Source organism: Limulus polyphemus, unplaced genomic scaffold, assembly GCF_000517525.1.
Source record: "Limulus polyphemus unplaced genomic scaffold, Limulus_polyphemus-2.1.2 Scaffold4515, whole genome shotgun sequence".
Taxonomy (NCBI): Eukaryota; Metazoa; Arthropoda; class Merostomata; order Xiphosura; family Limulidae; genus Limulus; species Limulus polyphemus.
The window spans coordinates 52133-75727 of record NW_013670125.1 but is presented as its reverse complement, the minus strand read 5'-3'; the positions used below and the strand labels follow the sequence as shown (position 1 = coordinate 75727).

At 32.4% G+C, this 23595-nt stretch overlaps 2 protein-coding genes across 2 annotated transcripts in view; one reads left to right on the top strand and one right to left on the bottom strand.

The window, feature by feature from the left end:
* Positions 1 to 3014: 3014 nt before the first annotated feature.
* Positions 3015 to 23595, bottom strand: part of LOC106471283 (hsc70-interacting protein-like) — a 72032-nt gene continuing 51451 nt past the window's right edge. The window contains exons 10-12 of the mRNA XM_013931879.2: positions 6242 to 6352; positions 5736 to 5894; positions 3015 to 3850 (exon numbers count right to left, since the gene is read on the bottom strand). Coding sequence (XP_013787333.1) covers positions 3707 to 3850; positions 5736 to 5894; positions 6242 to 6352 — 414 coding nt within the window. The 3' untranslated portion in view covers positions 3015 to 3706. The remainder of the gene's footprint in view (positions 3851 to 5735; positions 5895 to 6241; positions 6353 to 23595) is intronic.
* Positions 8552 to 23580, top strand: LOC106471282 (sarcalumenin-like). The gene is made up of 6 exons (XM_013931878.2): positions 8552 to 9390; positions 13628 to 14379; positions 15083 to 15344; positions 16671 to 16787; positions 17720 to 17892; positions 22153 to 23580. Exons 1-6 carry the CDS (start codon positions 9315 to 9317, stop codon positions 23002 to 23004), a joined length of 2232 nt encoding a protein of 743 aa, XP_013787332.1. The 5' UTR covers positions 8552 to 9314; the 3' UTR covers positions 23005 to 23580.

Sequence of the window (23595 nt, the reverse complement as noted above, 5' to 3'; positions counted from 1 at the left end):
TATGCCGCAGCTAAAAAAAAATTGTCTTGCTAATAATTACCTTAATTTGTAGAGCACTAATTGACGCCTAAGATTCCATGGGTTCCCTATTGCTCGCGGAAAACACAAGGGTGGGATTATCAGAGAAAAAGTGGGATTGTCACCTAAACCTCAGGTAAGACCCATGAATGGGCTTTGTTTGTGTTTGTTTGCCTTTGGCTCAGTTGGTAAAGTAGTTGATTGCGTGCAAAAGATGCTCTGTTTAGTCATACCTGCGGAACACACAAGCATGAGATTACCAAACTTGAAAATAACTTTTAACAACATTATTTGAAAAAATGTATTAGCAAAACACAAACCATTTTACTGAGCGTTAAGAAATTTATAATCAGATGTATTTTCTTAGTCAAAACAAAAAAAAAGGTTTTGAAATGTAATTGTATTTATCGTCTAACAGAATTTAGAACAATTAAGATCAAATTGTACATCACCGTCTAATGAGCAATTGAACGGTAAAAAAATAAGAATATTGACTTTTCTGTTCCCAGTTCTCAGATAAGAAGTCAATTTGAGAATGTCTCACCTATGACTAAATTGTACCCCCATTATTGACAATCTGAACAAAATGCTATAATAAAAATGGATAAGTCCGTAGTCTAGGCAAATTTTGTTGTACTGTTTTAGATTATAAACTTTAATTTGTAAATCTTACTGTCTCGAATGACGTACAACTTTAGAAATTTTTCTAATGAAAATTTTCAAAATAACTAAAATTTCATTAAAATTCAGTATCTACAAATGACATTTTTTGTATTTAACGCTATGAATCAAAATAATTTTTAAAAGCAGTAACTTTTTTTAATCTAGAAAGTTAATTAACAGACTGGAACGAGATAAATGCGCTAATCATTCCATTACAAATCGAATTTTCCATTTCGTCTTACACTTACAGAGTATAGAGCACGACTGATGAAGAACAAAATAGCAGCACTCAGTCCAATTATAAACTAGCAGGATATTTAAAAATATTTTCTTTTGGCAATGATTCCTTCCCATAATCTTAGAAATTAGCTTCTTTCTAATTTCTTTAATATTTTGGTATAACAGTTATTATGGTTTAAGAATTTCTTTGGCAATAGTCTTTGTTTGAATATTTCAAAAACTGTAATATCTAACTTAACAATACACTTTATTAGTAAATGAGAACCCGATATTTATACAATCACAGTTCTTGATTAACGAAACATTTTAAAAGAGTCATCTTCTCTGCAGACCAGGATTGTCATTTGAATCTGGCGTATTTTCAAATATTTATTACCAAATGTCATTCGTATATCTTGTATAGATATGAAATATATAGTTTTAAAAATGTTGATTGTATATATTTAGCTATTTCCGATGAACGTATGGTCGTACTAGGCTTTATATTCAATTACAAGTACAAACAAGTTTTAAAGGTTGTCATAACGTTTTTAATAGTTCCAAATAAAAAAAGGTATACATTTAAATTTCCTGATGTACTACCGTCAGAAAATTAGATAGTGGAAAGAATAGGAAATTAAAATATATTATTGCAAAAAAATGTTCATAAAGAATTAATTATATAAAATGTTTGATTAACGCTTAAAATTGTGTGTAAACAAGTATCATATCATTAGTTTTTGAACTTAAAATAGTATGTCTTTTAAAATTAAGTAACACTTTCACCAATAGCTGTATATTTCTACTTTTTTCAGATCTTTAATGGTTTTAGGTCAATTGGATTTTTTATAGGTTTTGTAATTAATTTGACTTGTGCTTCAAAAACACACCGAGAGGAAATTAACTGTTAGCGATTTATAAACGACTGTATTTAAAGAGGCTTATATTTTAAGCTTTAACAGCCTAAATATTATTTATGCTAACAAAAATTGAATCGCATGATTTCAGTTTCTTTAAATCTCTCAAATCAATGAAAAGAATCATCCACATTTTGTCCCAGTGTTTTCTTAACCTCAATCATTATTTAAATGTAAGTGCAAAAAGCAGTAAAAACATATTAATCTTACTCAATACATTGGAAATATGTATTTTAAAAATAATAATCTTTGTTTTCCAATTTATCCTAATTCTTTAGGATAGAAAATTAAATTAAAAAATTTATTTAAGACATTTTTAAAATTGCATGCAAATAAAAGATATTTTTAAAATGCCAGTATGATAAAAGTGATATATATATGCAGGAGGTACAAAAACTGATCAAAAACATATTTTTGAAAAATTAAAATTTTAAATTAAACTTATCACACTGTAACAGAATAGTGAATACTGTTCTTCTGATCTACTAAATACATTTTATGTTTCATGTCTTTTAAACTAATAACTGCAATTTTAAGACTAGGGTGATATTATAAATGACTTAAAAACACAAGATACTGGTTTTCTTTTAAAAATAAAATTTAGCAATATACTTTGTGTATCAGGCATTTTTTCCACGTCAATTTTATTTGCAAAACGAATCACTGTGCATATATACGAGATGCAAGTATACAAGATGAACCAAATCAAGTGACTGTTGCATCTATTTCTAAAACTGATTTTTACTTTTTAACTTCAAGTGTGTGTTTTTCAACTTTTTTGTGTCGAGAGTAGCAGGCATCTTAATGCCTACCTGATTTCTATAGAACTAAGTATAATCGAAATTATATTATAAAAATTATAGATTTACGATAAATAATTACTTATAAAATGAAATTACCATGCAATAATTTTATTACACAAAAAAAATTTTACATGGTAATTTAATTTTATAAATGTTGCACTAACTTAGCTATATAAAAGTTAAATTATTTAAATTAATTTGTATGAAATGTGAAAATTAAGTTATGTTTTGTTTGTTTGTTTGAGCACAAAGCTACAAAACTGGCTATCTGTGCTGTGTATGCGATGAGCATCAAAAACTGATTTTTTAGCATTATAAGCCATCCTGTTGAGTCACTGGTGAGGGTACTAATTGTGACTTGTCCATATTCATTATGTACAAAAAAATACTTTCGTTCAAGAAAACAAATGACACTTTATTTGAACCACACAATGTTGACAAAATTTAAAATTTCCAGAAAAAAAAAACGGAATGAAAATAGGAGCACATCACATTAAAGTTTAAGAACATCGTAATTGTAATTAAGATAAAATATGAACCAGTTATTCAATATCAGAATATCAAGTAAAGATATTAGTTGTTTTGTGGAGAAATAAAATTAGTGACGGTTATGAAAACTATTTATTATGTTAACGTAATTTCTACTGTTCAACTAGTACATTACTTTGCTTATTTTAATAGGGTAGTACGGTTATAAAAAAACAATTATCTAATCATAAAGTTGCTGAAAAAGTAAGCAAATGCAAACACAATTAAGAACACACACGAGAAAACCATCAAAAAATGTTCATCTTTTAAAGTTTTGCAAAAATCTAAAGCTACTCATGAATTATAATATCATAGATCTTAATAATACTTTGTTCTATTGTGATGAAAATAAAAATAAAAAGATTGGTATCACCTAGATTACAGTAAATTTTTCTATCTATTGTATAATTCTTTATCTTAGAGAGCCCACCATGGTTTTGCCTTCTGGAACACAGTTAACATTCATCAGTTGAAATCAATGCTTATATTAAAGCTTTAGATTTTATACTAGTACTTCAGAGAGGTTATCATACTCCAAAATAATGAGAATCTGACAAATTACATGCCACTTGGCATTGGACCTCCTCCCATTTTTTCAGCCATTTTTTTCATCAAACTGGCAACTTTAGGATTAGACTGATATTTCCCAATATTGGCTGGATTAGATGAAATATCCTGGAAAGCTGCAGCAACTTCCGGATCCTTAAAAAAAAATATATATATACATATCTTTAATTATATAACTTTCATAGTTTTGCTCACAAATTTAAAAAAAATTAGTAAGTGAATTTATTGGAAATCATAAATATAATATATAAATTGAAGATTTATTCTTTTCTATAAAACTATACAATGACAATACTAAATCTTTATTATTCTATCCAATATTTACATAAACAAATGCTATGTACGAGTATAATGGACCAAGACAAGTTAGGGGCAGATAAAGCAAAAAATACTAATGTTAACTGAATATATTAAATTTTTGCACTTGACAACAACATGAAAGTAAGTAAAAAATAATAATAATATTTATGAGTACTTCAAAAGTATTTTACAACAACTTGCACTGTTATTAAATATTCAAAACATTATTCAATTGAAATGTTTATAGCTTTCAATAATACAGAATTAATATGAATGATCATATTATATTTAATAAATAATTAAAATCAATTTTAAAACTTTGAAACCGTCAGCGGCTTCCACTTTAAAAGCCTATTCTACATGTACATTGTTTTGTCATCCCATATGTCAAAACAGCTTCCACTTTAAAAGCCTACTCTACATGTACATTGTTTTGTCATCCCATATGTCAAAACAATATACATCTAGAATGTGCTTTAAAGTGGAAGCTTCTGACAGCTTAAAAGTTTTTGAAGTTGCATAAATATAGAGTTACTACATTGACAGAGTTAACTACACCAGAATATGACCATAGTGTAAAAAAATGCATACAAGTAAATAAATTAAATCTATGAAGAGTAAATCAACTCTATAAAAATTATAAACTATATTAAATTCTGTTTTCGGGTGATGATTCTAAATATGGCTTAAATGTTTTTGACAATTTTCTTATTCACATTGGATGATTTCAAATATATAATCGATCCCTTTCATTGTGAACCAAAGCTACTCTTTTGTACAAAATTTTACTTGTTTTAGAGGATCATATTTTAGTACTTTTTTTTTCTTACTTGACAAATTTCCTTTTCATACATTTCTCTTAATGGTTAATTCAGAAGTTTATTACTCTGTTGTTGCTTGAGTTAGTAAATAGACAATACGCCATTAATTTCAGGCAACAATATAGGCTTTATATGCTTCTGTGAATCTTATCTCATTCATTCCACTTCCAACTAAAGAATACAAAGACAGACTAATATAATTATAACTGGGGAATATGACCTATCCTGTTGATTCCACTTCCAACTAAAGAATATAAAGACAGACTAATATAATTATAACTGGGGAATATGACCTATCCTGCTGATTCCACTTCCAACTAAAGAATATAAAGACAGACTAATATAATTATAACTGAGGAATATGACCTATCCTGTTGATTCCACTTCCAACTAAAGAATATAAAGACAGACTAATATAATTACAATGGAGAATATGACCTATCCTGTTCATTCCACTTCCAACTAAAGAATATAAAGACAGACTAATATAATTACAACTGGAGAATATGACCTATCCTGTTGATTCCACTTCCAACTAAAGAATACAAAGACAGACTAATATAATTATAACTGGAGAACACAACCTATCCTGTTCATTCCACTTCCAATTGAAAAATACAAAGACTGACTGATACAACTGCAACTGGAGAATATGACTTATCACAGTCACTTCCAACAGAAGAATACAAAAACTGACTAATCATACAGGCAGTACCAGTACCTATGTACAGATGGTTCAAATTGTTCATCGAAATGATATTTTAAATATCTCCTCACTAGGTCATCAGAACTTTACAGTATTATACAGAGTTTCCTTTTATAACAATATCTATGTAAAGATTCCTACCAATTAATAAATACTGTTGTATTCCAATAATAAACTTATGTGACTATTGTACCTGGAAAGCCTGAAGAATTTCGGGATCCTGAAAAAGTGTCTGAATTCCCGCTCCCATGCCTGAAGGCATTCCACCAGGTACTCCAGGAAAACCTCCTGGAAAACCACCAAATTCTGGACCTGCATTTCCAGCTTGAGACTGTTGTTTCTCTCTTTCATACTAGAAAACAGTATTATAATTATTAATTTTTATAGTGAGATAATTCTCTTTGAATACACTAAGAAATAAGATTCAATTTTATACATTTAATATCTTTTTTTTTTATAAAACATCACAGCATAAACAGATTTTTTCACAAACAGATCAACACATTATGTTTCCACAAGTTCAATACTTATCTAAGTATTGTTTACATAACAACATATGGACAAAAAAAACAAGTTTGTAAACACTTTTACTTGTTAATTATCTTTCACCTCAGTAATATAGGGGAAAAAATTAATTATTAACTTATAAAGATATCTTTCACATAAGACAGAACTGAAAAAAGAAAATAAGCTCCTCACTTCACGTTCTCTTTCTTCCTTAGCTTTACGAATTCTCTCTTTCTTTTCTCTAATTTCTCTTTCTTCTTTTCTTCTTTCATACTTCCTCCTGTGCTCCTGAATTTTTTTGGCCTAAGAAAGATATAATGAAGTCATTACACTGTTAAAGAATCATATTTTAAGTTTTCCTTTTTGTATAATCCAGCTATGCCATGCTCTTAAACACACAAGATATCTACAAACATTTAAAACACACTATTATGTATAGTTTCAAACATTCATTTATTTATTTGTTTACAATGGCTATCTTTGCTGTGCCCCAACGTTTAGCATTACTAGTCTTCAAGCTTCCTGCTGAGCCACTGGGAAATATTAACTTATTAATAAAGATATTGAGTCTGTATCATCTAATTTTGTTAAGGTTGCAAAAATAATATGGTAAAAAGGAAAATGAAACAGGAAGTAACTGACGAAATGTTGCAAAGGAGGGAATTTACACAGAAAAAAATCATACTGGCTGTTTTAAGGATTAATGTAACACTTTTTTTATATTTTAATTAAAGTTATAGCAGTTTATTTTACATTTTGCTTCAATTATGCCTGTTTAATAAATAACAAAAGACAGAAATAGAAAATCATGAGTTGCTTGTCAGGTGCAGTCAATTTTGTAAATAAAACCCAGATGTAGTCATAAAAACAATAATTTCCAAATATAATTGTGATTACAGCTTCTTCTTTTTTTTTCTTAAGACTTAAACAATTATTTACAAAATGCCTTTTTTTCAAACACTACTAGTAAAATGAACCAAGTTATGCTTCAAAGTCTATACACCTGATATACTTAATGTGGCAAGTACTTTAAATTGTTAAATAATACAAAATGTGTAATTAGTGAATTGAATTGGTCTCATTCACACTTCCATCTATCATTTTGTTAACTAACATTAACAGTCTCCCTGTTAAACTTCACAACAACATGCACATTATATTAAACCTCTAATGTAATATTATTAGAAAAACACCAAAAAAGGAGATAAAAAAATGCAGACTTCATTACTAAAATGTGTTATAGATACTGATAGTTTAAACCAATGTAAATAAATGTGAGCTCCGAGTAAAAAATTACAAAAAAGCCATCACACTACACTGCTCATCACGTGTCTAATAAAATAACTTCAGTTACATTTTGATAATGATCAGGATCCGCTGAAGACATCAAGGTAACATGCCAAAACATATATTTCAGCATTCATTGGACTAAAACCTTGATTGGCAATATCTTACAAGGTGGTTACATCGTACCACTAAAAATATGAACTTTTTAATTTAATAGTTTTAAAAAAAAAGATGTATTTGCAACTAAGTGAATTAAAACAAGTGATTACATTCTGCACACTTAAAGAGTGCAAGATGAATACATTATATAATGTAATTTCATTCACTGGAAAATCTGATATCTTTTTATAAGTTGTTGCTATTGACGTTCCACACTGTATTTAACTTTCAAACATTTGAAACAAATTCTGCACAAATACGTTTTTATTATTTATTTTTAGAATAGCCACTAAGACTATGTGCTGTTGTCCCCAGTTTTAACCTGCCGACCAGAAGAAAGACAAACAGGCTGGCAGAGCTCATAACCAACTCCTAGGCTACTCTTTACAAACGAAGATCGGAATTTACTGTCACAATATAACGACCCTACGGTTGAAAGATTAAACATGTTTGACTCTTGAGTTTCGACCCTGCTGGGTGAATGAACCAAACGTTTCATACACGTTAATGTAAAGGCCTATTGATCTATTTACTACCATTTTAAGTAAGAACGTATATATCTATACACAACCAATACTGTTGCTTATTTTCCTGTTTTATTAATACAATATATACCTGAAACAGATTAAACTAGCTACAAATTAAAACATTGATTTTATTTTACTATTAGATTAACTGTATTTCATACACATACATATATTTCAAATGTGGTGTTTAATTAATGTGAAACGAATGAGACGCCAGAATTTCATAATACAGCTCAAAATCTTCGGGCTTAATTTTCAGGAAACGCTACAAAAACAAAAAATATAGAGGTTATTGCGATTTTTGGTAAAATATATGTTGTAATTTTCATACGATAATTGTAAGTCCTGTCCGCATTCTAAAATTTCACCTAACAAATTAAATCCAAATTTTCTCAAACATTATCTTTACTGTTAAGCGTTTTCTTCCTAAATTCATTGCTAATTTAATGTATTCTCAAAGAAATATTATCGAAAAATATACACGCTTCAAATTTACCGCATAATAAGCCAAGACTAATATTTTTTTCTAATTCAACACGACAGCTGGTGTCGAACGCTAGGAGTCTCGTCACAACAATAATTTTTTTTTTAGTAGACGTATTCGATGAAAACCAAACGTACATGTCACACGTATAGAAAAATATAAATACACCTTACAATATCTTAGTGTCAAACAATTATTATTATTGAACATGTTACTAAGACACCGTCTTAATCGTCATCAGCAGAACGTGTACTAGAACACATGAATTAGAGACCTTGACGACATAAACCCCTTATTCCTTTATTTGGTTCTATGTCACTAGGATCGGGGAAGTTATTTTTGGACAATCTTTTGAACAGATTCCAAAAACCTTGCTCAAATTCTCCATTTTTCACAAGGAAAACCAGCGACACATTATTTGTTAAAAGTACAACACTTTCATTATGTTTAAAATATTTTCAATGCAGAAAATCTAATTTTTTAAAAATATTTATCTATTTAAAAGTTTAATGCTTTATTGTTCAAGCCGCCCGTGACACAGAAATCTTCAACTCTTATTGGTGATTTGAATGTCTGCGCGTGTTGCCGTGATGCCAATAAACTTGGTAGAAGGAAGAGTCGAGATTGCGTCCTAACGAGAATGATCAACAATAATGGGTTCGGGAGAATAATGTAACAGCATAATGGGGAGAGCGCAGAGACTTCCAGTTGAGTCGTCATTTTGAGATGTAAGAACGTACTACCTCCTCCTCTCGAAATAACGTATCGAAACAGCTCGGTCATTGTGGCCTAACTTACCACGATCGCAATGATTGGAAGTAAGCTACAACACCTGCTTTTATTTGTGTGTATTATCAGTGGATTCTGCGGGTCAGAAGGTCAAGGTGAGGAGAGTTTACGTATCTTAACAAAAAATAAAATAAATAAATGTGTATGTTTGGTAGTAAATATACTTTAATTTTGAGAACATCGCTTTTTTTGAAGTTGTCTACTTAAAAAATATTAGTCACGTAAGACGCATACGAAAGCTATAGAAATCTTTACTGTTCGTTTTAATCTTCCCTTACAAGCCATAGTGAGAAAGTTGTACAACTGTAGTAAAAACAATGACGATGATTACAGAAGAGGTTCTTTGTACAGTCTTTAAGGATACATCTTGCTGTTCATACTGGATCTGTTTAATTTAAAAACACAAAAGGTTCTGTAGCGGAAGACCATCCAACATTTACTGAACATTATATTATATTATAATATATAATTATATATTACATAGAGCAATCTTTCCAAGTTCAAGTACTCGAAAAAAAAAACAGTTTGTTTGTTGTTAAGCTCAAAGTTACACAATGGGCCACCTGTGCTGTGCCCACCACGGGTATCGAAACCTGGTTTTTAGTGTTAATTCTTCAGACTAACCCTGATAGAGAGAGAGGATAAACAATAGAAATATATATATTGAATAACACGAAAATACGAAATACCAACCACACAGAAATCTTTGGGTGCCAAATTGTCAGCATCAAATGACGTGGAGAACGGACGAGTTTACGAACTTGAGATATATTGTGCACGCATCTACTGATTACATAAAATATACCAGAAAGTACAAATTTACAAATACAAAGACATTTTAAGAACTGCTATACAAATAGTACTATTGACTAAATAATAGCAATTAACGTGGGAAAGTGAAGTGCGGTATATACTCAGATATGTTAAAGTGGAGAGCTGCGTCAACGTGGAGGATGTAAACCAAGCTGAAACGTAGAGGCTACTCAGGCGAAACGTTGTGAATTCCATTCTCTTCTTAATTTTCAGCGTGGAACTAACATCTCATATACAGATTTCCCAGTTTGCCCCGGATGAAGAAAGGTCTACCTTTCGAAAGCGCTCGGGTTATAGAGTTCTTATTCATCTCGTATACAGAAATAGTTTTATATTCAAACAGTTTTCCTACTAATGGGCAAAGGCCATATCACTCCAGGAATAGGAAATACAATACGTTTTTGTTTTTTGGTAGTGTCTGTTGGTAGTCCTAAATCACTGCACCTTGCTGTTTACTGGCAGTAATTTGAAATCTGTAAACACTAGAAACAAGGTAGTTGCCCTTCAAACCATTGGTTGTTTTGCCTTATAAGTGGAACCTAGTTGACAGGTGACGCTGTCAGTCGTCCCTGAACCTTTTTAATTAATATTTCATTCCTCCCAGTAACCTAATCAAAGCTTCATTGTAATTATTATTTTATCTTTATGCGCTTATTTTTCTCGCTAGCTACACAAGTTTGATTCATTCAGCATAAAATAGCTGTTTATACATGACAAGTGCAGCCTTTAGAAATTTGACATTATTATAAGCATTCAAAAAACCACGCAGCAATATGTCTCTCTTAATCAGTGCATATAGATGCATTAGATATGGTAAACTAGAAGCAATACTTATCATATTAAAATATTTTTAAACCAATGGTATGGGGGTGTAGCCCGTGTTCATAGTTACATTCCATGCAAAAAGGAATATGACTGTTGATTATGTGGCTGAAATATCATAAAGTTGTTTTATGCATTTGTCAACTGTTAGATTCAAGATTCGAACACAATCGTGAACATTTTACGAGTTTGTCAAAAACATGGATAAGTAGGTAAGCAAGGAGAAGAAATCGTTAAATGATGATGAAGAACAATCTGATGGCACTTCCTCGGTTTCCGCTTCTACTGTTTCTGTCGGTAAACTGAATACCAAACCAAAAACTAAAATGTTAATTACCAGGAGGATTTTACAAAAAATTAGTTTTAATTAAAGAGCTGCTAATAACAAGAAACAACTGCAGTGTGTACTCCTTCATAGATTTAGGCTAATGAAAGCAAGAAGCCAAATAAACTTAATAGGCATTAGGAAACCAAATACCCTGATCATGCAAGTAAAACCATCAAGTTCTTCAAGTGAAACAACTGAAAGGGCAAAGCAACTTGTTCGAAAATCAGGTCAAAAGCCTTGAAAGCTTCTTTAGAAGCATCTTATTTGATTGGGAAAAGCACGAAACCATATACTATAGGAAACACATTAGTTTTTCCCGCTGCAATAAAAAATGTGCGAGATCATACATAAAGTACAATATGGTGAGACCATCGAGTCTATCCTTCATCGCGTAACACTATCACAAGGCATATTTCTGCTGACACAAAAATGCAATTGAGAACAACTTGATGAAACCAAATATGTTGCAAATTTAACTCAGCTTCTGGTTTTTGTACGATACTGTTGTGAAGAGTTTGTTTTGCCAAGCACTGGAAGGGAGAGCTACAGAGGTGCCATCTTGTCTTGTTCATAAGTTTTCACCACAAACAATCTTTCTTGGATTGTATTGGAGTAAGAACTAATGGGGCAACTGTATTTGCAGAAAACAAGAAAGGTTTGATAAACAAAGTGCTCTTGCTCCAGGTGTAACATTTATACACTGCATTATACCCAGAGAAGCACAAGCTTTAAAGAAATTGCAGCCCGAAGCAAACAAAGAGCTACAAGATGCTGTAAGTGTTGTGGAATTTGTGAAATCAAGAGCTTTGAACAATAATCTGTTTCCACTACTTGTGGAGAAATGGGATCCATGTATGACAAGTTCCTACTACGTACAGAGGTATGCTATTGTCTCACAAGAAGGTACTCAGTCACATTGTACAGCTAAAAGAAGGTACTCAGTCACATTGTACATATAAAAGAAGGTACTCAATAGTCATATTGTACAGATAAAAGAAGGTACTCAATAGTCACATTGTACAGATAAAAGAAGGTACTCAATAGTCACATTGTACAGATAAAAGAAGGTATTCGGTCATATTGTACAGATAAAAGAAGGTATTTGGTCATATTGTACAGCTAAAAGAAGGTATTTGGTCATATTTTACAGCTAAAAGAAGGTATTCGGTCACATTGTACAGCTAAGAGAAGGTACTCAGTCACATTGAACAGCTAAAAGATGGATTTTGCTTTATTTTTTGTTAGACTTCAACCCCACACTAGCAGTACATTTTATGGATGAAAAGTGGCTTCTAGTACTGTGATACCTGGCTGATATTTTCGATAAATTCAACATATTTCTCACTGCAAAGTTAGAACAGCAATATTTTGCAACAGAGTGACAAAGTATCTGCATTTTACAAAAATATTGTGCTGTGGAAAAACCAGTGTGAGAGAGGAAAGGAGTGAAAAGTTTCCTTACCTCAGTGAATTCTTGGAAAAAATGAGTAAAATTATAGACATTGTTTCTACTCATCTCGAAAAACTTAGGAATGGGAAAACTGATTTTATATTCTTTCTTAAAAATATTATTCATATCATTATTACCTGTGAATGAATTTATACGTCTCACTCCACATGCTTTCAAATATCCTTCACAGACTTTAGATTTAAAACAAGTTTTCTGAGCACCCATTAATCCAATGTTTATTTAAAAAAGTGTTTGTACTTTTGTTTTATTATACATCTATGTTTTATTAAACAACATTTTCATTTTTCCTTTAAACTTAAAAAAAAACATAGAATGTCAAAACATTAATGTTATTAAAACACTAAAAGCTTTTTTGGGTGTTGCCTAATTGTCAGTTTACTGTAAACATCAGTGGTTTATTTTCAACCTGCATGGCCAACAGCAAGAATTAAAGGAATCTTCTACAATTCTAAAGCATCTAGTAACAATGACTTTGAGTTTGGATAATTACTTTTTGCAGAAAAAAAATGCTCTTTTACATTAACATTATACATATTGCATTAAAATACAAAGAATGCAAATATTTTCTGTTTTGCAAAACTGCATACTAGAGTGACAAAGAAATCCAAAAAATAATGTATATATTATTATGTCAAGAAGCATAACTTTAAGCCTTTTAAAGGCTTCCATTAAAACAGCGAAATTTAACCTGCATTTCAACACTGAGGTATGTATTTCCAAACTTATCTAGCACTGTTTACTAACTGTTAAACAAGGTAATGCTCAATTACATCTCATCTGAATTTAAATGAGATAGTTTTATACTAAAGTATGAACTTTTGAATATGAAAAGTAAACTGTAGTATTCAACTAACAAAGATATACTAAATCTGTATGTTTTGTTTTCTTATGCACAAAGAGTCATCTAGAAGTGTTGGTTGGAAAGTTCACATACCAACTCTACAACAATGTCGAGCCTACGTCAAAGCAGCCCTAACAGATTACTGGACAAAAAAAGTACTGCCTTTTTTCACACCAGGGGACACGAAACAAGATCAGGGTGTTCTACAAAAACCAGAAGGCTGGGTACCTAATGCAATAAATTTACCAAAAGAAACAAAGGCAATTCCTACTGAAAAAGTTTCCAAAAGCACAACAGAACACTCCTTCACAGAAGATAAAACAAACAGTTTATTACAAGCCAGCAGTAATCCTCCAAATCAAGAAAATACAATGAAATCCAAAAAAGACCCAAATTCTGAAGTAATATCAGCAACTGAAAGCAAAGTTTTGTATCCATCAGATTCTGAAGACACACAAAATTTTCAACAGCCAGAATTAGCTAATTCAGAAGAAAAGGAAGTAAAAGTTTATCATTCTCAAATCATTGATATTCAGCAAGATAGTGGGAGTTCTCAGGACAAAAAATCTACACAGGGTGAAAATGTTGAGAATAAAATGAAAAGGGTACACAGAGAACTACAAGAAACAAATGATAGCACTGACAGTCAAGAAATGTTATCCAAAGAATGTGAACAGTTTGATGAAGAGAATGAATATAAACCGAAGCAGTCTCAAAGTCTTGAAACAGCAGTAGGAAAAAATACTACAACAATGGAGTTAAATGATGAATTTAAAAACGAAATTATCATCAAAAGCTTAGAAGAAAAGGTACAATGTACATCAACTTGGTTATTTACTTAATTTAAAACACTGGTTGACAGAGACATTTTTTATAAATAATCAATGTAATTTAGTTTGTTTTTAAAGTTAAAAAGACTAAAATCTCTCAATGAACCATGTGAAGATCTGCAATATGTTCTATGTTGGTTTGATTAACACACTTGTGCCAGTAGTTGTTGGTTTGATCAACATACTTGTGCCAGTAGTTGTTGGTGTGATTACCAAACTTGTGCCAGTAGTTGTTGGTTTGATTAACAAACTTGGCCAGTAGTTGTTGGTTTGATCATCATACTTGTGCCAGTAGTTGTTGGTTTGATTAACAAACTTGGCCAGTAGTTGTTGGTGTGATTACCAAACTTGTGCCAGTAGTTGTTGGTTTGATTAACAAACTTGTGCCACTAGTTGCTGGTTTGATTAACAAACTTGTGCCAGTAGTTGCTGGTTTGAATTTCTTAAACAGTGGACCAAATTATATAACCAGAAGCTTTATCTATACCATTTCTTCTGGGATTTAGAGAGAAAAAAAATATGTTATATCATTGGTTTATGTTAGCACATCCTCAAAGGCCTAAATATCAATCAACAACCTGAAGTTTTGTACCATGCTGCAAGCAGGTAGTGGTTTGTTGTATTTATCACAATGTGATACAATAATGTATGACTAAGGCTTCTGTTAAAATATATTATTTAGGAAGCTATCAAGGAAAGACATTCATCACAGGAAAATATTAAAACAATAACTGATGACAGAAGACCAAAAAGAATGCCACCACGATCCAGGAAACATCTTGTCGAAATTTTGCAGCTGAGTGACATTGGCACACAGACCAACAAGGAAGAGAGTGACCTCATTCAAAGCATACTCAATGATATGAAGAAAATTTACAACATTGCTATTAAACCCTTAGAAAACCTGTACAAGTACAAAGAGATCTCAGACAGACACTTGGGAGGTCAGAATTTTTTAATAAGATTTATTTAAAAAGATAATATTTCACAGCAGAAGTTTACTTTTTTGACTAAAGATGCTCATATACAAATCTTTATAATAAAGGTCTATAGCAAATACTTCAAAATTACCTTCTATGGGTCTTTATTATGAAGATATGTACACAGACATCTACCATCAAAAACATTTATCTGTACTGTATGTAAATAAAAATATATTCTGTTAAGTTCCAAATATAAAGATTAAGTCTTTTTTTCCTCTTTATCTGGGAAAGGGCATTCTGAAGAATTTCAAGTAGACATGATGTGAAAAATATGAAATAGTGTATCATCTGATTTTATTTTAAATAACAACAGCAGTTCAGAACTTGAAGCGTAAGCTATAGTAACAATGTACTTCTAAATATTCTCTACCACACTGGAATATAAAATATACAGTAATCCCTGGATAACTCAGAACATACGGGGCTAAAACCATGCCGAGTTATCAGAAATTTCGAGTTATTGAGGTAATTTCCTCCCACCCACAAATCAACTTTTTTTGTCCCAAATAAACTACTATACACTACTGTTGTTTGAAAATAAATTAAATCAAAAAAACTTTATCAATTAACACTTAACAGCACTGCAGACCAAGAAAGATGATGATTCAAGCTTATGGTACCATTTGGTAGATGACAGAGGTGATTGTATGAAGGCTTAATGCACTTTGGTAAATACTGTACACTACTTTTGTACACACACACACATTTTGAATGGTTACTTAAACAATAAATCATGCACTTAAAAATTAAAGATTATTTGAATACACTAAGTTATTAAATTAGAAATTAAAGATTAATTTATTTACATTTATTTTATTAAATAAGTTATTCACTCTCTGAAGACATGAACCGTTGTGGGGGATCTGGGGTAATGTGAAGCTGGCACTGCTGGAATTGGTATCTGATCAAGAGTATCCAGATGCTGCAGGCAGACCTAAGGATGCTTCACTACTGGTGGAAGGAAGATTTTATCTGGGATTTTTGGACAGGGGTTTAAAAAAAAGTCAGATATTTTCCCCTGTTTGTAACTGCAGTGCTGACATCTGCCCTGATATCTCTCAAAGTCGCACAGTGCTGTTCCAAGTCAGGCAACCACTCAATTTCTTCCAGTTACTTGGTAGAATTTGTATGAACTCTTCTCACATAGTTAGAAAGCCTGAATATTTTTCAGGGATGCCGAGTTATATCGAATTCAAGTTATCAAGGGATTACTGTATAAACAAATTATATATTTAAGATATACTGTAATGTTAATTATATATATGAACACATACATTTAATTTTCAGATTCTGAAATTTTTGGAACACCCATGGTGCTGTTTTTAGGTCCTTGGAGTTCTGGAAAAAGCAGTATCATTAACTATTTAATGGGAAATGAAAGAGCTAACACCGCAAGAAAAACAGGTATGGTTAATATTGTTTGTTTGTTTGTTTTTGAATTTTGCGCAAAGCTACACGAGGGCTATCTGTGCTAGCCGTCCCTAATTTAGCAGTGTAAGACTAGAGGGAAGGCAGCTAGTCATCATCATCCACCGCCAACTTTTGGGCTACTCTTTTACCAACAAATAGCGGGATTGACCATCACATTATAATGCCCCCACGGCTGAAAGGACGATCATGTTTGGTTGGATGGGGATTTGAACCCGCAACCCACAGATTGCGAGTCGAGTGCCCTAACTACCTGCCCATACCGGGCCTGGTTAATATTGTAACTGAATAATGGTTGTTTTATTAATATTTAAAATGAAATCAAATAATTATATATGCCTTGAATTTTAACACACCATTCTTCAATAATCAATATGTTTCTATTCTTTAAAGCAGATTCATTTATTTTCTACAACTTTTTTGTCTTTGCTCATCTCATGCCAGGCCTAACACCCCTTTTTTATCTTCCACTATTCTAACTTTATCTACTTACCTACCTACCTATATAGTTCTCTGGCTTGTGTAACAATTTTTTGTGTAGAATTGGCTGAACCAATTTTAACAAAAATAACTCAGGTGGACCACCTCCTCCTCTTCCCGTTGACTGAGTTTAAATCAATCAGACAGATGGTTTAAATTTGGCAGCCAGTTTAACTTCATGACTGCGAATGAGGGCTCAATTGAGCAAAAAAGGTGTGTAGAAAATTGTGTTAATCCAAACAGAAGTGGCATTTCTTACTGCGCATAGAACGGGTACCTGAAAATAGTGGAAGTTGATGGCCCACGCCCCAATTTATAGCGTTAGGTTTAAAGTCCAGCATTGAGGGGTACCTTTGCTAGTACCCCGATAGTATTAATTACTCTCCGTTTTATATTTTTCTCCCAAAGATTTTTTCTTTTTCATGAAGCTCCTGAGCCAACAGATAATGTGTTTACGGTGATTTCCTTTGGAGAGAAATCAGACGTGTTGGATGGTACAGAGTTAGCAGCAGACTGGTCCTTTGCCAGCGTCCAGAAATTCGGCCAGTCCTTCCTTGATCACTTCAAAGGAATACGAATAAACCACCCTCTCCTTAGAAAGGTACGCAAGTATGCTAAGAAAATTCATATATGCTTCTATCTGAATTCACAAGTATTTCCTTACACATTTTAAAGTTATGTTTATACACTTATGTACCTGACCAACGGTTTCACTAACACTTCCACAAAAATGGAACGACAAACAATATGAAACAAAAACATTATTTAATGTGCAAAAATTAAATGTCAGTTTTTACCCTGGCCTAATGACTAGCGTGCCGGTCTGATGAACCCAAGTTCCCAGTTCACGTCCCGTTGCCGCAAAATCACCATTATAAATGGTTACAGTTGTCTTTCAACCTTTTCGATAACAGGGACTGGCTCGATGCCTCCCTAAACTGTCGCAGACTACTAAAATGCAAGTACAACGAAAAAACCATTATGATTTACACGTGATTATTCTGTCGATTATGTTTGCCTGTTTTCGTGAAATCCCACGTACACTGGCAAGGTGATTGGGACGAACCATCGCCGGTTCGTTGGCTGGTGGACTTGTCTTGCCTATCAGCCCAGAAGTAGGGACGACTAGCAAAGCAGACAAACCTTTTGCCCTGACATCGTAATACTGAACACAGAAACTGCCACACAACATCGTATCTTGTAGGTAACAGGGAGATACAACAACCGAGTAACTAGTTAAAAGTAACAGGAGTAAAAACCCACAACAAAAACGTGTTCAGGGTCATGAAACGTGTAATATATATATATATATATATGTGTGTGTGTGTGTGTGACGTGGATTACGTCATTACACGTTTCATGGCCCTGCTAGTACCAGTGTTATCGGTCTCAGCAATACTGATAGATATGTTATATATATATATGACGTGGATTACGTTATTACACATTTCATGGCCCTGCTAGTACCAGTGTTATCGGTCTCAGCAAAACTGATAGATGTATTAGATATATATATATAGAAAGTTGGTTAACTAGTATTTCCCGTTTCTCTCACTCAGACAACTTGGCTGTCGGGCATTGTTTGCTGCACTCTTCTCACTAACTTACCGCTGAGCTACCAGGGGGCCCGGCGTAATGAACAAACAAATATAATTAGGTGTAAATTTGAAGTTCCAATGAATACTGAACATCTTCAAAAAATATGCATTTCTGTATAGAAATACGTGAATGTTTGATTGGCTAGAGTTTTTTAGCTTATCCACCATATTATTTTAAAGTTTTGGTTTTCAAAGTTTGGTGAAAATACTTTCATTCTAAAATGCTAAATCGATTTTCTTAAAAAGAACATTTTCCTTACTAAAACTCTTCACCAGTATCCTACGACATATCCAATCATTTTACACAGACAATGGCAGTCACAAATTTAATCATTTCCAACGTTTTTATTCACGAGTCTCGAAGAATCTTACTACAAATTTAAACTTCTTATGTCAGTGAGTCTGCAAGAAAAAATGTTTGCTTTTTGTCACAATGTTAATATACGTATTGTGCAATCTATGAATTATCAAATACGACAAAGATTCTGTTGGTAAACAAATCAGATTCTTCCATATATATAAAAACAGATGCATTGTTTAAGAAACTAAGTTTAACTGTTTCTTTTACATAAGTGGGTATAGGTTTGCATGACTGTAAGCCCAATATAACATCTATTGGCCACAACCTTTAGCACAAACACTCCCAAAAAAAAGCAAATCCCTCTAACGAAACAGAAAGAGTCAATGTTTTAACAGCTTCTTATATATGCTTTATATACATTACGTTCCAAGAATGTACTCGAATAGTATAAGCTAATATCTTTTAAAGCTTTCGTGTGCTACACATACATAAAAAGTGCGCAAAAATCTTAGCCTAGAGACAACCCATCATAATATTTTGTTTGATTTTCCTTTTTCTCTGTTGTACGTGTAAAATAGTATATAGGTTACCAGTAACATGGAAATCCGATATAACGCATTCTTCAGCATGTTTATCCTGTTACCTACTTCTTTTTATTTAAATCTGCTTTCGTCTGGAAGTGTTCCATTACAGTCTTATGGCAGATTGTACTTACTGTACGTTGGGTAAATGGCCTCGCCCACTTGGTAAAGTAGCGGTTGTAGTATACAAGAAAAAGAGATGTGGCAACCCTTGTGATATATAACACCACTGACAGCTTTTCAGCTTCCAAAGCTATAGCATACTGTGTTTTCGCTGATAATACAACACTAATGACATGTTTTTTTTTATTAAAAATACCCTTGGTACAAAATAATTTTTTCTTCTATTCATATTGGTGATTATTCACTTATATATTAATCAACAATGGTCAATTATTTTATTTATTTATTTTTTGGAAAGTACACTAGGAACCATAGTTCAATTATTTTGATAAAAATCAGGAACACCGTTTAAAAATCTACAATAAAAACTAAAGGTCTTAATTATTTCAGGAGATTTACGCTATCGCTATTGCATCATCAGAAGTAAAGCTTACAGCTTTGCATAATTGCACAGAGTATTTAAGATGTGTTGTGATAAAAAAAAACAATTTGAAAAAATGAACTGAATCGCAATAAGCATTGCTAATGATAAGACGTTTCAATGTTGACATTACTGAACGAATAATACGGGGAAAATAATTTCAAATTTTACATGTAATGTACTAGATTAAAAGTGCCTACAAGAAAATTAATAGCGTACTAGCACTGCCATATTATACAAGGTGTAACTAGCCAACTCGCCAGTGTACTCAGCAAAAGCATGTGAATATAGTAAAATATATATTAATCAAACTAAACCTAATTTAAAATATTGTCTTAAGGAATATAAACGTTACGTGTTAATTTCTCCACTTGCTGAACACAGAGTCGAAACAAGTCATTCGATAAATTCCAAAAAAATTGTACCTTAAATCTCGTATTCAAATTAACGGTAATATTAGAGGATCGATAGAAATCTGTTTTGTAAATTAAATAACTCAATGCTAGATATAAATGAAAGATTAGCTGGTGTTAATTAAAAGAAATAATATTTTATTGTACAAAACAATTTATATTAGTACCGACCGCCCCTTAAAGTTGATACTGAGTTAAACCTCCTTCTCGTAAACATTTCCCTTTACGAGTATGTTCTAATCCTGTTATTTAACATTGGCCGTCTGACACATGAAGGTTTTACTGTGCATATTTAAACGATGTTCCTTTTTTTTTGTTAGAAGTTTCCTTATTTGAATTTTCACAGATTTGGTAATTTAACTAAACTGAAGCGATTCTATATAATTTAAAGACCCACAATCTTTTCAACATATTTTGTTTTTTTTTCTTCTATTAGTCGAATTTCATTGTGCTCACCAAATTAAACACATGGTGCACTGCGCTATGTAAAGTGTGGATTATTTAAGGCCAACTGCACCTCATAACAATGAGAGGAGAATCGGAGTAACGATATGTTATATAGAAAGTGGAATGAATTCATCTCATAAAAGCTTTCTGTAGTTTGTTGAAAGTTCAAGAGAAGTGAAAACGTCTGTTCTTGTGACACGTGTGATGCATGACAGACATAGGCGCCCGCAGGGGGTGGGGAGATGAGAAACATACCCATGATGACAGAGTTCATTAGGTAAGGCTGACCTATTCAATGCGAACGAAGATTGGATAAAAATTCTTCGGTGTCATTTTTTATTAAAAATTTTTGTTGCCATATTCAACAGAAAATTCCATTATACCCGTTGCATTCAGCATTATTAGTATAAACAAACTTAGAAAATTTACATACTGTTACTAATGTAGATTATGTTTGGAGAAGCATTATTTGACGAAATAAAAAATGTACTTAGTTTGTTTCGTACATCAGCGTAAAGCTACACATGCGCTATCTGCGCTAGTAATCCATAATTTTCAGTTGACTATAGAGGAAATAACTGCTTCACAACACCTACCTCCTGCACTACTCTTACTGAACAGTGGGGTTTGACTGTCACTCTTATAACGCACCAGAGTGCGGAAAGCAATTTTGCGGCAAATGGACGCGAACCACAATCCGGTATACTAACTGCTAGGCCGCCATCCACCTCCCCCTTTCTTTTTGTTATCGTGTCCTACTAAAATAAGTATTTCACTTTTTAATATTAGCATAAGCAAGGCTTACAAACTTATAAAATTTAACGTGCATATTACTACTAATAAAAAATAATTTTGGAAGAAGTGTTGCTTGACTATGTACTTTTACTAAAAATAATTCTAAACTTACATCTAAATTTAAATTTCCAGATGATACAAATCAGGTAAACAGAGTTTTACATTATAAATTATTTGTTTAGGTAACCCTCGTAGATACTCCTGGAATCAATGAAAACAGAAGAAGTCAAGAGAGAGGATATCCATTTAATGATGTTTTTCAATGGTTTATTGACCATGCTGACGTAATTTATGTCGTGTTTGATCCCTCAAAGCTTCAGCTAGGTACAGAAATGGAAGCCATTTTAGACCAATTAAAAGGCAGGGAGAATCAAACTCGATTTATTTTGAACAAAGCAGACACTATACGGCGAAGTGAAGTGATGAAAGTGATTGGACAACTTTTTTGGAACTTGTCCCCTCTCATGGGGAGTTCTGAAGCTCCCACCATCTATGCAGTTTCCTTGACTGGAAAACCTTGGCACACGGGTGCTTCTATTAACTTTCTAATGGACCAGGAACGAGCTCTGCTAGAGGACTTACGCGAGACAATAGACACGAGGGTTGAAAATAGAATTGCTTTCGCCCGGCGTCATGCTATGCGAGTACGAAACCACGCAAAGTTAGTGGACTGCTACCTTGATACTTTTTATCGACATAAGTCTATTTTTAGCAACAAGAAAAAACTGGCTGATGACATCACAGATCATCCTTTCCAGTACAGTATTTTTAATGGCTTAGAAGGCCTAACGAATATCAGTCGTTATGATTTGCCAGATCCACTTAAATATCGAGACTTTTTTCGCCTGCACGTACTTCACGAGTTTAAACCTCTTACTTCCACGTGTAGTTACTTCTTAGGCTGTCCTTTGGACAGACTGGACACCGCCATTGCTTTAGATCTTCCTGAACTTTTCGAAAAGTACAAAAAACAATCAAAAGTGCGATTATACCGAGAAAAAGAGGATGAAAACAACGAGAATAACAACATTTAAGCCAACCTGGTGATAAATGCAGTTTATGAGCACACGTTTATCACTAAAGCTGGTCGCAACAAAGGACGTAACGTTAAACATATTAAGCCAACTTAAAGCCTGCCGCTGTTTTCAATCTCTGCATCTGAAATTAGTCTTGAGTAGGTGATCGTATATCGAGCCAAAAAACCATAGAATATTACACCTTTTAAACAGAAACACTGTAAAAGCAAACTGGTTTCATATATAATGGATTAGCAATACGGATCTCTAAGTAACCCAGATGCAAACTAAGTACACTTTATACTTCTTTATACTGAACATTAAATATCCCAAAGGACTGTTGAACATTTTAATATTAAAAAATGTTCCTACATTCCCAATCAACCGATATACTGTAGCAAACACTTTTCGTAAAAAAAATAAAAAAAATAACATGAATTCCCGTATTTAGTTGTTTTTTTTTTTAACTTCCAAATGTACAAGGTATCTTCCTTGTTACGATTTTGTGATTTTAAGTTTTCTTTGTGACATAAACAAACACCCATGGATAGTTGATATATTTTACAAGCGTGTTTGTCGTTATATGTTTTTGTATACTGTCTGTAAGTT

What these genes read in the sequence shown, in the direction of transcription:
- LOC106471282 (XM_013931878.2), top strand. Translation starts at nt 9,315, where the DNA reads ATGATTGGAAGTAAGCTACAACACCTGCTTTTATTTGTGTGTATTATC. An exon ending in CTGCGGGTCAGAAGGTCAAG is followed by an intron (nt 9,391 to 13,627) that starts GTGAGGAGAGTT and finishes TTATGCACAAAG; the next exon opens with AGTCATCTAGAAGTGTTGGT. An exon ending in TAACACCGCAAGAAAAACAG is followed by an intron (nt 16,788 to 17,719) that starts GTATGGTTAATA and finishes TTTTTCATGAAG; the next exon opens with CTCCTGAGCCAACAGATAAT.